Raw genomic sequence first — 14305 nt, 5'->3', positions numbered from 1 at the left:
TAGTTTTTGTTTTTTGTGTGCCAGACTGAGCCTATAAAACAATTTGCAATGTATCCAAATGTAAAATTTGTTTAAAGTGTAATGTTTTATTTAGCATGATTTCTATCCTATCCAATATTTCCAGGTATATATTTCTATGCTGTATATTTTCTATGTGTAGGAATGCATGGTCAAACATTAAAATATATAAATTACAAAAGAGGTTTAAGGTCCATCATCACAATTTATGACATACTATACTGACATTTCATTCATTTATGACACACTAAGAATTTCTATATGTTTTAAAATAGTATACTACAATGTTGGGCATGTTCCTCTGGAAGTGTTATGTTACTTTTTACATATTACTCCATAAAAATATATAATAAGATTACATTACTTCATCCCTCCAGGATTTCGGCTTTCATTTTTAAAATTGTTGCGGGCCAAAAGCCTGATTTTGCGGCAGCTTTTTTGTCAAAAATCGCATTGAAAGTTACAATGCCGTCGGTATTTTTGTTGCGATGGAATTGCGGGAAAAGGTTAAAATGCATGAAAAAAAAGAAAAGTTACGATTTTGTTTTGGTACATTGTGAAAATGGCTGGTGGATTTATGACACAAAATAATCATTCACAATTGAATGAATCAATTTTACGCCTGTTGCCCGCTGCAGACAGGTTTGAAACAGCAGAAGCTTTTAGCGACTTTAGAGTCTCAACTTGTTACAGCGCTGCAGTAAAAATGGGTACAGGTTGCCAGGACGATCTCAATTGTCCTTTGACTATATGTTGGGTTTGTAAACACACACGCACGCAGGCGCGCACACGCGCACACACACACGCACACACACGCACACGCACACACCCGAGACAAGGAAATTAATTTGCTGACGTAGGTGTGTTACGTCAACCCGCTTGGTCAGTTGCTCTCAGCGTCACACATCGTGGCAAAAGTCTGGCGCAGGAAACTGTTGTGATTGGTGGAAGTCGCGGGGAGCTCCCGTTATTGGTCAACATTTGCGGCAAAGTCTTCACGTTCACGCTTCACAATGACAGGAGTAAGTGGGAACTCGGCAATATCAGCCTCCTCCAGCCCTAAAAGCTGCTCTCCCTCCTGACTGACCCGGAGTTCCTCCTGTTCTTCTTTAATGTGTGGGGGTTCTGGGTCCTCCTGCTTTACCCCCATATGTACCCCAGTATAGGCCACCATTTCTTGGCTCAGACTTTCTCTTTCTGTAAAATGTTCCTCTCCTGTAGGACTACTGTGGATCAGTGCTGTGTGAAGTCTTGTGGGAACCTGCAGCTGGTGCTTATGGTTAAATCCTTTACAACACTGAGAGCTGCTGATCGGTTGGTTGGCATTATGAAGCTGGGAGATCTCCCCAACACACTGGTGGCTTAAGAGCTGGGACTTGAAAGTGAACCTTTTCTCACAAACGATGCATCCAAGTGTTTTTTCTTTGGAGTGGACAGATGCGTGTATCGTCAGACATCCTCCCGTCGCAAATCCTTTCCCACAATACGAGCAACGGAATGGGTGCTCATCCGTTGGGGAGTTCTTGTGTGTCAGCGGAGCGCAACTGTCGTCACATCTTTCACGATACTCACAATCACTGACAGAGACAAGCTCAGTTTTAAGATGTTGTAGACATGGCTGAGGTTGGCCGGTCAGTTTGCAAAAATCAACACTTTTGTCAGTCCTGGCTTCGGTTTTAACCTTGTCACCCGAGCTGACAGCGTTACATCCATCTCTGACAGGAACCTTTTTAGATCTCTGGTAAGTGAACCCTGACTGATGTTGCCTTGTCTCTTTCCAAAACCCAATGTCATCACTGTCATCGTTTTCAGAGGACCGTTCTGTGGCTTTATTAGCAACTGGTGCGCTGGCTGCTTCTGGTCTTTCACAGTTCTCGCTATTAAAGGCCTTTCTTCTTCGCTGCGAGAACTCACCGAGACACTTGTGTTTTTTGATCTGAAAATGCCAAAAGAATCTCCTGCCGCAGACACCGCAGCTGAACGGCTTCACCCCTGTGTGCTTCACCATGTGGTACTTCACAGCTCCTTTGTTCCTAAACGTCTTACAACAAACTGAGCAACTGAACGGTTTCTCTCCTGAGTGAGTTTTCAAGTGGTAGTCCAGGCCTGCTTTTTGAGAAAACATTTTACCACACAGAGAGCAACTAAACGATTTCTCTCCTGTGTGAGTTCTCGTGTGTTTATTCAGGTTTCCCCTGTGTTTAAATGTTTTCGAACACACAGAGCAACGAAATGGGTTACATCCAGGATCCTTCCAGTCTTTTTCAGTGTCAGGTTCAGAAGAGTCTCCTGCATTGTCTTCATTATCCGGTTGTAAACGTTTCTCTGGATCCGAGTTCCTGGCTGGTTCCGATCCTCCCGGGTCCTCTCCATCAGCCGTTGTTTTTATCTGTTCAGATTGTATTTGACGAAGCTGTGAGGACTGACGCCCAACACATTTATGCCTTTTGACCTGTTCGGGCCAGGCAAATTTTTTGAGACAAACGATGCAACTGAAAAGTTTCTCTCCTGTGTGGACTCGCTTGTGCTTTTTCAGATTTCCCCTTCCACGGAAAGCCTTCCCACACACTGAGCAGCTGAAAGGTTTCACTCCTGCATGGATGTTCATGTGTTCCTTCAGAGTTCCGCTCTGTGTAAATGACTTCACACAGAATGAGCAACTGAAAGGTTTTTCTCCTGTATGAGTTATCATGTGTGTCTTCAGGTTTCCGCTTCCACTGAAGGTTTTACCACATACTGAGCAGCTAAAGGGTTTCTCTCCTGTGTGGGTTCTCATGTGTCTCTTCAGATGGGACTTTGTTACAAAGGTTTTCTCACATTCAGAGCACTGAAATGGTTTCTCACCTGTGTGAAGTCTTGTGTGGGCCTTCAAATGTCCAATGATGCAAAATGTTTTCCCACAATCAGAGCAACTAAAAGGTTTCTCCCCTGTATGCGATCTCATGTGTATCTTCAGGTGCGTCTTGGTGGCAAATCTTTTCCCACACTCAGAGCAGCTAAGTGTTTTTTTACCAGCATTACATCTCGAGGCATTTTTCAGAGAGTTTAAACCTGACTGAAGATCTCTGGTCTCTTTCCAATCTGCACTGTCATCTGTCTCGGGTTCAGAGGAGTCTCCGGCCTTGTCATCAGTATCTGGTGTATCTGGATCTGAGTTTATGGCTAGTTCTGGTCCTCCGCAGTCCTCTGCATCCGCTTCTGTTTCCATCTGTTCAGTTTTTCTTTGATGAAGCTGTGAGAACTGAGGTTTCTCTTCATCATCTTCATTCTTCACATGGACATTCACAGGAGGGAATGGGAACTTGGTGATATCCGCCTCCTCCAGCCCTTGAAGCTGCTCTCCCTCCTGACTTATCCAGAGTTCTTCCTGTTCCTCTTTAACGTGTGTGGGGGGGCCTGGCTTCTCCTGGTCCATCCTGGAGCTCCACTCCTGCTGCCCAGGGGGAACCTCTTCTTTAACCACCAACAGCTGCTGGACGTCTGCAGAAAACGCATATTTAGGGTAAAACACAAATTTCTGTTTTAAGTTGAGCTTAAAAATCAGCACGCTTTGGCAAAATGACAAGTATTTGTCATACTTTATATTTCATCATCTTGCACCTCATTTTTTGTCCCGCTACTAAATGCTAAAAAAAAAAACACCCACACAAAAAGTACGAATGGCGTGCTGTTTTATGTAAATCACAAAAAAACTATGCTAAATTTCCCCTTCGATTTTAATGGGAAATCGTGGGGGGGTTGACTTAACAGAGCTTGAATCCATGACACGCAATTTAAATACTACAGACAACATACAATGGAACAAGAAATAACAATACAATGGGATATACACATGTAGGAAGGGATATATTTTAACAACGCCATCTTTACGTTCATTCTGGCCCTCATAACCCCTGACATAGGACTAAATTAAGTACATTTGCACAATGATATGGTATAGGGCCTAGGCCCAATATGTTTGGAATACTAGTTGTACCATCAAATAGGATGAGAAATAGTATGGTTTTATTACAATTCTATAAAACAATATTGAATAGGGTCATAAAATACAGTAGGTGCTAATATGTGAAGTGAAAAGCCACAAGTCCAAATTAATTACGTCATATTATACCAAATATTATTGTGCCATGATGACTAGATTGTATGTGATGTCATCATTAACATTGTGACACAACTAAAAATATGCCTCATTGTATGTGAATAGACGTGAATAAATACTATATATTTATATAATGGGAGGGTGGGGGGTTAGGAGGGGTTGCTGTTCGGACAGTGAATTCATCTAATTCAGTGTCCACAATGTTATTTGCCAATAAACTGTAGCTGTCATAAACTGTCATATTTCACGGGTTACAAGTTACAAGTAGCCCTGTTGTTTAGTTGGTTGCCATGACGTCCTGTCACAGTCCAGTTGCTCGGGGAGACAGAGCGGGTGACGGTAGAGCACGCGGCTCTGCAGAGTCGTGTAATTACAACTTCATGAGTTTTCATTAACCGCTGATTGAGCGGCGGTGCGCCGACGCTACACGTACATAACGGAAACCCAGTTGTGCGTCTGCCCTATTTGTGTTGTTGTTGACGTAGTAAAGGCGGCAGGCGTGTGTTGATTAGGGGGTCGCCTTGACTGCAAAGTGCCGCGGGAAACCCTGCGATTTGTAGGCCCAGGACGTCTCTGCAGTACGACAACACTAAACAGGCTCTTGGTGGGTGGTGTCTGACGGGGCCAGTTGGGGGTGTGATACACAGTGGCAATAACAATCACAACAAGGACCTCAAACTTAATCGCAATTTATTATTTATACGGCAAATACGATTTCCATCCGTGTTCATTGCATAAGCCGTATATCGATAGAGAAAATCCGATGAAACCAAACGTCTTTTGAGTCTGATTGATGTTCATGAAATTCCATCAAATTTTACTGTTTACACGAGGCAATTTTCATTCAATGTCACTTAATTCAGATAAAAATGTTTGGAAACATAGCTAGTGACAAAAAAAGGGTAGTGGTTCATGTTACAGCAGGAAACTGCAGGGCGTTACAGTATAATAATGTATTCTTTATTAATCCAACAAGGGGAAATAAATGAATACAATTTATGTGCTGTATTTTATATGGCGCTTTTCTAGTCTTAACAACTATTTAGGATCAAATGTTTCACACACACATTCACACGCTGCCATGTGCAGGGCCGGGGATTGAACCAGAAACCTCTGCTCTACCACTGAGCCACAGCCGCCCCAGCTCACACTCTGATGTTATCACAACATAATAGTTGCTGTATTTAATACACACAAGACTGAATTACACACTCATGCTCTACACAGGCTCTAATGGACCTGCACCTTGCTCAAGAGCACCTTGGTGGTGCATCTCTCTAGCTACCAGTCCACCACCTTACTTTAGTCCGTATGTGGACTTGAACCAGCGACCCTCCGGTTCCCAACTCTACACCCTACTGACTGAGCTACTGCCTACAAAAAAACCTGCTGTGATGCTTGGAGTATATATTGTCTCTACCTCAAAGATATAAACATGCTTCACTGTGCCTGTGTGTTTGTATAAAGGTTTTAAAAGATTACAAAAAAAATTGAAACTAAGTTGCGATGCTTGACGTCACTCCCCAATGTAAGTTGAGTGCAGATTTGAGTTGCGCATGCGTCACTTTACGACAAGTAGCATTCAGGAGAGACTTCTGAATTGTCAATTTAGTAAACGTGAACCTGCTTAACCAAGTGGGTTCACTGCTAGCTACCAGTTAGCATCAAACACAACAAAGGCTGTCAGTTGAATGGCGTTTTGAGCTAACGTTAGCAACCAAACAACCATAGATAGCTAAAACGTTTTTGAAATGATTCCCATCTTCTGTTATTGTTTGCAATGAGAACACTATTATTTTATGGATTTCACAAATTTCAGTATGACACGTTATGCCGTAAACCGTTTAAATCTGAGCATGCGCGACTCAAATCTGCACTCGACTCACATCGGGGAGTGACAAGCAGGCTGAGAACGGTTTAGCTAACGTTAGCTTAGCCTCATTAGCAGTGCAGTAGAAAGACAACAAACCTCCTCGCAGCTTCGTTTCCGGTTTTAAAACCCCCTCCAGCTGGTTCCGGTGTGGGTCCATGTCTGTAGCAAACTAACTCCTCGGGGTTTCTGCCGTTATTAGGATCGAGCTAACGGCTTCTCTCCGCCGACTGTCCCGTCTTTACGTCGGTAAAATATGAACGGTGGTCGTCTTCTTCTTCTGCTTGTAGAATTCCGGCAGTGTTCTTCTTCTTCTGTCCATTCCCGGCCTTCTAGGACAGTGTTGATGCATTGCTGCCGCCCGCTGGTGATGAGGACAGTCTACATTAAAGCTCCTCCTGGACCTTTATTTTTCTTAAACAGCTCCGTGGATTTGACCAGGAAAAATGCTGAAAATAGGCTTTTCAAATTATGAAATGTGTAACCATTATTCAACTTTAACAGTTAAATTTAAAAAAGTGCATAAATTCTTATTAGATGAATACATTGTGTATGCCTTTATAAACAATGACATCCGAGATGGGTGTAATATAATAACTGGTAATTAAGCATGGAGTTGGCTATACAAATGTAAAATAACTTTCAATGGATGGGAAAAATGACCAAACAGTATCTCTTTACAGAGCAGGTGTATGATCTTCACTCAGAAATTGTTCCCAATTGTGTGTCTAGTTTTCATTCTGCAGCCTGTTAGTCCATACGCCAAGTTCTGCCTCCATCTAGTGGCTGAAATAAAGAAGAACCAGCTTTCTTCTCCCTTTCTCCGCGTTTCACTTGATTGTCCCTTTGTCAAAGTCCACTTAGCTTCTCATTTAAAGGTCCCATGACATGGTACTCTTTGGATGCTTTTATAAAGACCTTAGTGGTCCCCTAATACTGTATCTGAAGTCTCTTTTATATAGACCTTAGTGGACCCCTAATACTGTATCTGAAGTCTCTTTTATATAGACCTTAGTGGTCCCCTAATACTGTATCTGAAGTCTCTTTTATATAGACCTCTTTTATATAGACCTTAGGGGTCCCTAATACTGTATCTGAAGTCTCTTTCACAAAATTCAGCCTTGGTGCAGAATTACAGCCACTAGAGCCCCCGGAAAGTATAGCCCTCAGATCTGGATCTGGCCCTTAATATCCCTAATTTAAAACACTTTCAAACAATACACAATCAAACATATCACAAGTGTCATTTTAAATTGGAAGAAAAGTATCCTATGGTGGATTGCGGGTGCAGCAAAATGATTTCAACATATTTGCAATAGGCCCGTGAAACTGACCAATTGAAGAAAAGAAGTAAAATGCCACGTTTCGTCGGACGTGTAGAAGATATATATCTAACAGAAGAGTTTCCAGATCATTACGCATGCCGAAGGTTTGAGAAAGGTAGGCGTGCCATGTCTCAGCTGTCACACAGTGTAAACGTGTGCTCTTTCAAAGCCATTGAAGTCGGTGCATGAACAGATGCTATAAGCTCATGTTGTCGACGAGAAGCCAGTCCCCACGTGCAACTCAGGATCCAGGTTGTCAATCACTTTGTCAAAGCTGTGTCGCAGGTTGGACCCAGATAGCAGAGCGATAGCGCCGCTCACTGCTGTCGACAACCTGTGTAGAGCACAAATATTAAAATAATGAATGACATTATAGCTTAGACGTAGTGTTCCACATTTTATTTGAAACAAACAAGTCCTTTAGGTCTTAGTTAACTTTAATCATGGGTAGTAACCAGGGATGGGAATACGGCGTTACTCCGCGGAACTTTTACAGTAACGAGTAATCTAATTGATTACTCTCCCCATCATAATAACATCCTCCTCCTTCTCTCCATCTGTATGCAACCTCATCCCATTAATTATTGTTACTAACTCAACTTCTTCCCTTTCCCCGAGTCTTGTGCTCTCTCGCCCCTCTCCTCTCTCCTCCTATTTCCTCCTGCAATAAAATACTTTTTAAAAGTAACTTTCCCAACACTGGTAGTAACCATGCACAGATACTGTGGATAGCAAGAATGTTAAATCATTGGCGTTGGACTTAATGTGTTTTGCAGAATTGTCCATTATTGGCTTTGTCACGTGGCGACAGGCTTTAATATTTACCCTGTGAAGATACGGTTCACTTAGTCAAAGGACCTGCCTCCCCCAACCTTGACCGTATCTTCACAGGGAAATATTAAAGCCTGTCGCCACGTGACAAAGCCAATAATGGACAATTCTGCAAAACACATTAAGTCCAACGCCAAGATTTAACATTCTTGCTACCACAGTATCTGTGCATGGTTACTACCAGTGTTGGGAAAGTTACTTTTAAAAGTATTTTATTGGAGGGGAATAGGAGGAGGAGGAGAGGGGCGAGAGAGACAAGACTCGGGGAAAGGGAAGAAGTTGAGTTAGTAACAATAATAATGGATGAGGTTGCATACAGATGGAGAGAAGGAGGAGGATGTTATAAGATGGGGAGAGTATCAATTAGATACTCGTTACTGAAAAGTTACGCGGAGTAACGCCGTTATCCATCCCTGGTACTACCCAATGATTAAAGTTAACTAAAGACCTAAAGGACAATTGTTTGTTTCAAATAAAATGTGGAACACTACGTCTAAGGCTATAATGTCAATTCATTATTTTAATATTTGTGCTCTACACAGGTTGTCGACAGCAGTGAGCGGCGCTATCGCTCTGCTATCGGGGTCCAACCTGCGACAGCTTTGACAAAGTGATTGACAACTACTGGATCCTGAGTTGCCCGTGGGGGACTGGCTTCTGTCGACAACATGGGAGCTTATAGCCTGTTCATGCACCGACTTCAATGGCTTTGAAAGAGCACACGTTTACACTGTTGTGACAGCTGAGACATGGCACGCCTTAAACCTTTCTCAAACCTCGGCATGCGTAAATGATCTGGAAACTCTTCTGTTAGTATATATCTTCTACACGTCCGAACGAAACTGGGCATTTGACGTCTGTCTTCAATTGGTCAGTTTCACGGGCCTATTGCAAATATGTTGAAATCATTTTGCTGCACCCGCAATCCACCATAGGATACTTTTCTTCCAATTTAAAATGACACTTGTGATATGTTTGATTGTGTATTGTTTGAAAGTGTTTTAAATTAGGGATATTAAGGGCCAGATCCAGATCTGAGGGCTACTTTCGGGGGTCTAGTGGCTGTATATCTGCACCAAGGCTGAATTTGTGAAGAGACTTCAGATACAGTATTAGGGACCCCTAAGGTCTATAAAAGAGGTCTATATAAAGAGACTTCAGATACAGTATTAGGGGACCACTAAGGTCTATATAAAAGAGACTTCAGATACAGTATTAGGGGTCCACTAAGGTTATATAAAGAGACTTCAGATACAGTATTAGGGGACCACTAAGGTCTTTATAAAAGCATCAAAGAGTACCATGTCAGGGGTTTAAATGAGAAGCAAGTGGACTTTGACAAAGGGACAATCAAGTGAAACGCGGAGAAAGGGAGAAGAAAGCTGGTTCTTCTTTATTTCAGCCACTAGATGGGGCAGAACTTGGCGTATGGACTAACAGGCTGCAGAATGAAAACAGACACACAATTGGGAACAATTTCTGAGTGAAGATCATACACCTGCTCTGTAAAGAGATACTGTTTGGTCATTTTTCCCATCCATTGAAAGTTATTTTACATTTGTATAGCCAACTCCATGCTTAATTACCAGTATTATTTACACCCATCTCGGATGTCATTGTTATAAAGGCTACACAATGTATTCATCTAATAAGAATTTATGCACTTTTTAAATTTAACTGTTAAAGTTGAAAATGGTATACACATTTCATAATTTGAAATATTTTCAGCATTTTTCCTGGTCAAATCCACGGAGCTGTTTAAGAAAAATAAAGGTCAGGAGAGCTTTAATGTAGACTGTCCTCATCACCAGCGGGCGCAGCAATGCATCAACACTGTCCTAGAAGGCGGGAATGGACAGAAGAAGAAGAACACTGCCGGAATTCTACAAGCAGAAGAAGAAGACGACCACCGTTCATATTTTACCGACTAAAGACGGGACAGTCGGCGGAGAGAAGCCGTTAGCTCGATCCTAAAACGGCAGAAACCCCGAGGAGTTAGTTTGCTACAGACATGGACCCACACCGGAACCATGGAGGGGGTTTTAAAACCGGAAACGAAGCTGCGAGGAGGTTTGTTGTCTTTCTACGCACTGCTAATGAGGCTAGTAAGTATGCTAAACCGTTCTCAGCCTGCTTGTCACTCCCCGATGTGAGTCGAGTGCAGATTTGAGTCGCGCATGCTCAGATTTAAACGGTTTACGGCATAACGTGTCATACTGAAATTTGTGAAATCATAAATAAAGTGTCTCTTGCAAACAAATAACAGAAGGATCATTTCAAAAACGTTTTAGCTATCTATGGGTGTTGGTGTCTAACGTTAGCTCAAAACGCCATTCACTGACAGCCTTTGTTTGGTTTGATGCTAACTGGTAGCTAGCAGTGAACCACTTGGTTAGCAGGTTCACGTTACTAAATTGACATTCAGAAGTCTCTCCTGATGCTACTTGTCGTAAAGTGACGATGCGCAACCAATCTCGCACTCAACTTACATTGGGGAGTGACGAAGCATCGCAACTAGTTTCAATTTTTTTGTATCTTTTAAAACCTTTATACAAACACACAGGCCCAGTGAAGCATGTTTATATCTTTGAGGTAGAGACAATATATACTCCAAGCATCACAGCAGGTTTTTGAGGCAGTAGCTCAGTCAGTAGGGTGTAGGTGGGAACGGAGGGTCGCTGGTTCAAGTCCACATACGGACTAAGTAAGTGGTGGACGGAGCTAGAGAGATGCACCACCAAGGTGGTCTTAGCAGGCAGCAATGGTGCAGGTCCATTAGAGCCTGTGTAGAGCATGAGTGTGTAATTCAGTCTTGTGTGTATTAAATACAGCAACTATTATGTTGTGATAACATCAGAGTGTGAGCTGGGGGGCTGTGGCTCAGTGGTAGAGCAGAAGGTTTCTGGTTCAATCCCCGCCCTGACAATGGCAGCGTGTGAATGTGTGTGAAACATTTGATCCAAATAGTTGTAAGACTAGAAAAGCGCCATATAAAATACAGCACAAATTGTATTCATTTATTTCCCCTTGTTGGATTAATAAAGAATACATTATTATACTGTAAGCCCTGCAGTTTCCGTGTAACATGAACCACTACCCTTTTTTGTCACTAGCTATGTTTCCAAACATTTTTATCTGAATTAAGTGACATTGAATGAAAATTGCTCGTGTAAACAGTAAAATTTGATGGAATTTCATGAACATCAATCAGACTCAAAGACGTTTGGTTTCATCGGATTTTCTCTATCGATATAGGCTTATGCAATGAACACGGATGGAAATGTATTTTGCCGTATAATAATAAATTGCGATTAAGTTTGAGGTCCTTGTTGTGATTGTTATTGCCACTGTGTATCACACCCCCCACGGCCCCGTCAGACACCACCCACCAAGAGCCTGTTTAGTTGTGTCGTACTGCAGAGACGTCCTGGGCCTACAAATCGCAGGGTTTCCCGCGGCACTTTGCCGTCAAGGCGACCCCCTAATCAACACACGCCTGCGCACCTACCACACAACAAACAACACAAATAGGGCAGACGCACAACTGGTTTCCGTTATGTACGTGTAGCGTCGGGCACCGCCGCTCACTCAGCGTTAATGAAAACTCATGAATTGTTGTATTACACGACTCTGCAGAGCGCGTGCTCTACCGTCACCCGCTCTGTCTCCCCGAGCAACTGGACTGTGACAGGACGTCATGGCAAACAACTAAACACAGGGCTACTTGTAACTTGTAACCGTGAAATATGACAGTTTATGACAGCTAAAGTTATTGGCAAAAAACTTGTGGACAACTGAATTAGATGAATTCACTGTCGAACAGCAACCCCTCCTAACCCCACCCTCCCATTATATAAATATATAGTATTATTCACGTCTATTCACATACATGAGGCATATTTTTAGTGTGTACAATGTTAATGATGACATCACATACAATCTAGTCATCATGGCACAATAAATTTGGTATAATATGACGTAATTAATTTGGACTTGTGGCTTTTCACTTCACTATTAGCACCTACTGTATTTTATGACCCTATTCAATATTGTTTTATAGAATTGTAATAAAACACATACTATTTCTCATCCTATTTGATGGTACAACTAGTATTCCAACATATTGGGCCTAGGCCCTATACCATATCATTGTGCAATGTACTAATTTAGTCCTATGTCAGGGGTTATGAGGGCCAGAATGAACGTAAAGATGGCGTTGTTAAATATATCCCTTCCTACATGTGTATATCCCATGTGATTGTTATTTCTTGTTCCATTGTATGTTGTCTGTAGTATTTAAATTGCGTGTCATGATTCAAGCTCGTTAAGTCAACCCCCCACGATTTCCCATTAAATCGAAGGGGAATTTAGCATAGTTTTTTTGTGATTTACATAAAACAGCACGCCATTCGTACTTTTTGGTGGGTGTTTTTTTTTTTAGCATTTAGTAGGGGACAAAAATGAGTGGCAAGATGATGAAATATAAAGTATGACATACTTGTCATTTTGCCAAAGCGTGCTGATTTTTAAGCTCAACTTAAAACAGAAATTTGTGTTTCCCAAATATGCGTTTTCTGCAGACGTCCAGCAGCTGTTGGTGGTTAAAGAAGAGGTTCCCCCTGGGCAGCAGGAGTGGAGCTCCAGGTGGACCAGGAGAAGCCAGCCCCCCCACACACTTAAGAGGAACAGGAAGAACTCTGGATAAGTCAGGAGGGAGAGCAGCTTCAAGGGCTGGAGGAGGCGGATATCACCAAGTTCCCATTCCCTCCTGTGAATGTCCATGTGAAGAATGAGATGATGAAGAGAACCTCAGTTCTCACAGCTTCATCAAAGAAAAACTGAACAGATGGAAACAGAAGCGGAGCGATGAGGACTGCGGAGGACCAGAACTAGCCATGAACTCAGATCCAATACACAGATACTGATGACAGGCCGAGGGACTCCTCTGAACCCGAGACAGATGACAGTGCAGATTGGAAAGAGACCAGAGATCTTCAGTCAGGTTTAAACTCTCTGAAAAATGCCTCGAGATGTAATGCTGGTAAAAAAACACTTAGCTGCTCTGAGTGTGGGAAAAGATTTGCCACCAAGAGCACTGAAGATACACATGAGATCGCATACAGGGGAGAAACCTTTAGTTGCTCTGATTGTGGGAAAACATTTGCATCATTGGACATTGAAGGCCCACACAAGACTTCACACAGGTGAGAAACCATTTCAGTGCCTGAATGTGAGAAAACCTTTGTAACAAAGTCCCATCTGAAGAGACACATGAGAACCACACAGGAGAGAAACCCTTTAGCTGCTCAGTATGTGGTAAACCTTCAGTGGAAGCGGAACCTGAAGACACACATGATAAACTCATACAGGAGAAAAACCTTTCAGTTGCTCATTCTGTGTGAAGTCATTTACACAGAGCGGAACTCTGAAGGAACACATGAACATCCATGCAGGAGTGAAACTTTCAGCTGCTCAGTGTGTGGGAAGGCTTTCCGTGGAAGGGGAAATCTGAAAAAGCACAGCGAGTCCACACAGGAGAGAAACTTTTCAGTTGCATCGTTTGTCTCAAAAATTTGCCTGGCCCGAACAGTCAAAAGGCATAAATGTGGGGCGTCAGTCCTCACAGCTTCGTCAAATACAATGAACAGTAAAACAACGGCTGATGAGAGGACCCGGGAGGATCGAACCGCCAGGAACTCGGATCTAGAGAAAGTTTACAATCGGATAATGAAGACAATGCAGGAGACTCTTCTGAACTCTGACACTGAAAAGACTGGAAGGATCCTGGAGTAACCCATTTCGGTGCTCTGTGTGTTGAAAACATTTAAACACAGGGAAACCTGAATAAACACACGAGAAATCACCACAGGAGAGAAACGTTTAGTTGCTCTCTGTGTGGTAAATGTTTTCTCACAAGCAGGCCTGGACTACCACTTGAAACTCACTCAGGAGAGAAACCGTTCAGTTGCTCAGTTTGTTGTAAGACGTTTAGAACAGGAGCTGTGAAGTAACACATGGTGAGCACCACACGGGGTGAAGCCGTTCTCAGCTGCGGTGTCTGCGGCAGGAGATTCTTTGGCATTTTCAGATCAAAAACACAGTGTCTCGCGGGATAGTCTCCCTCCACGCACGCGAAGAAAGAACAGCCGAAGTAGTGCGGCG

General features: G+C 42.7%; 2 protein-coding genes and 1 long non-coding RNA gene across 3 annotated transcripts in view; 1 reads left to right on the top strand and 2 right to left on the bottom strand.

The window, feature by feature from the left end:
* Nucleotides 1–985: 985 nt before the first annotated feature.
* On the bottom strand, nucleotides 986–6299 carry LOC116674254 (zinc finger protein 271). Its single transcript, XM_032506855.1, has 2 exons — nucleotides 6087–6299; nucleotides 986–3498 (listed from the first exon to the last, which is right to left on the bottom strand). Exons 1-2 carry the CDS (start codon nucleotides 6145–6147, stop codon nucleotides 986–988), a joined length of 2574 nt encoding a protein of 857 aa, XP_032362746.1. The 5' UTR covers nucleotides 6148–6299.
* A 559-nt stretch (nucleotides 6300–6858) lies between these two features.
* LOC116674081 (uncharacterized) overlaps nucleotides 6859–14305 on the bottom strand; it is a 12682-nt gene continuing 5235 nt past the window's right edge. Inside the window, exon 2 of the long non-coding RNA XR_004327956.1 lies at nucleotides 6859–6905. This is a non-coding gene — a long non-coding RNA (uncharacterized LOC116674081). The remainder of the gene's footprint in view (nucleotides 6906–14305) is intronic.
* LOC116674034 (gastrula zinc finger protein XlCGF57.1) overlaps nucleotides 10172–14305 on the top strand; it is a 138681-nt gene continuing 134547 nt past the window's right edge. The window contains exon 1 of the mRNA XM_032506526.1: nucleotides 10172–10213. Coding sequence (XP_032362417.1) covers nucleotides 10174–10213 — 40 coding nt within the window. The 5' untranslated portion in view covers nucleotides 10172–10173. The remainder of the gene's footprint in view (nucleotides 10214–14305) is intronic.

The sequence above is a fragment of the Etheostoma spectabile genome, chromosome 24, assembly GCF_008692095.1.
Source record: "Etheostoma spectabile isolate EspeVRDwgs_2016 chromosome 24, UIUC_Espe_1.0, whole genome shotgun sequence".
In the NCBI taxonomy this organism is placed as follows: domain Eukaryota; kingdom Metazoa; phylum Chordata; class Actinopteri; order Perciformes; family Percidae; genus Etheostoma; species Etheostoma spectabile.
The sequence above is the reverse complement of the archived record's forward strand: the minus strand, read 5'-3'. Positions and strand labels throughout refer to the sequence as shown.

Excerpts from the sequence above, each read along its gene's own strand:
- LOC116674254 (XM_032506855.1), bottom strand. The coding sequence starts at position 6,147 with ATGGACCCACACCGGAACCAGCTGGAGGGGGTTTTAAAACCGGAAACG. Across the intron at positions 3,499-6,086 it reads GGAAACGAAGCTGCGAGGAG|ACGTCCAGCAGCTGTTGGTG; the intron begins GTTTGTTGTCTT and ends CGTTTTCTGCAG.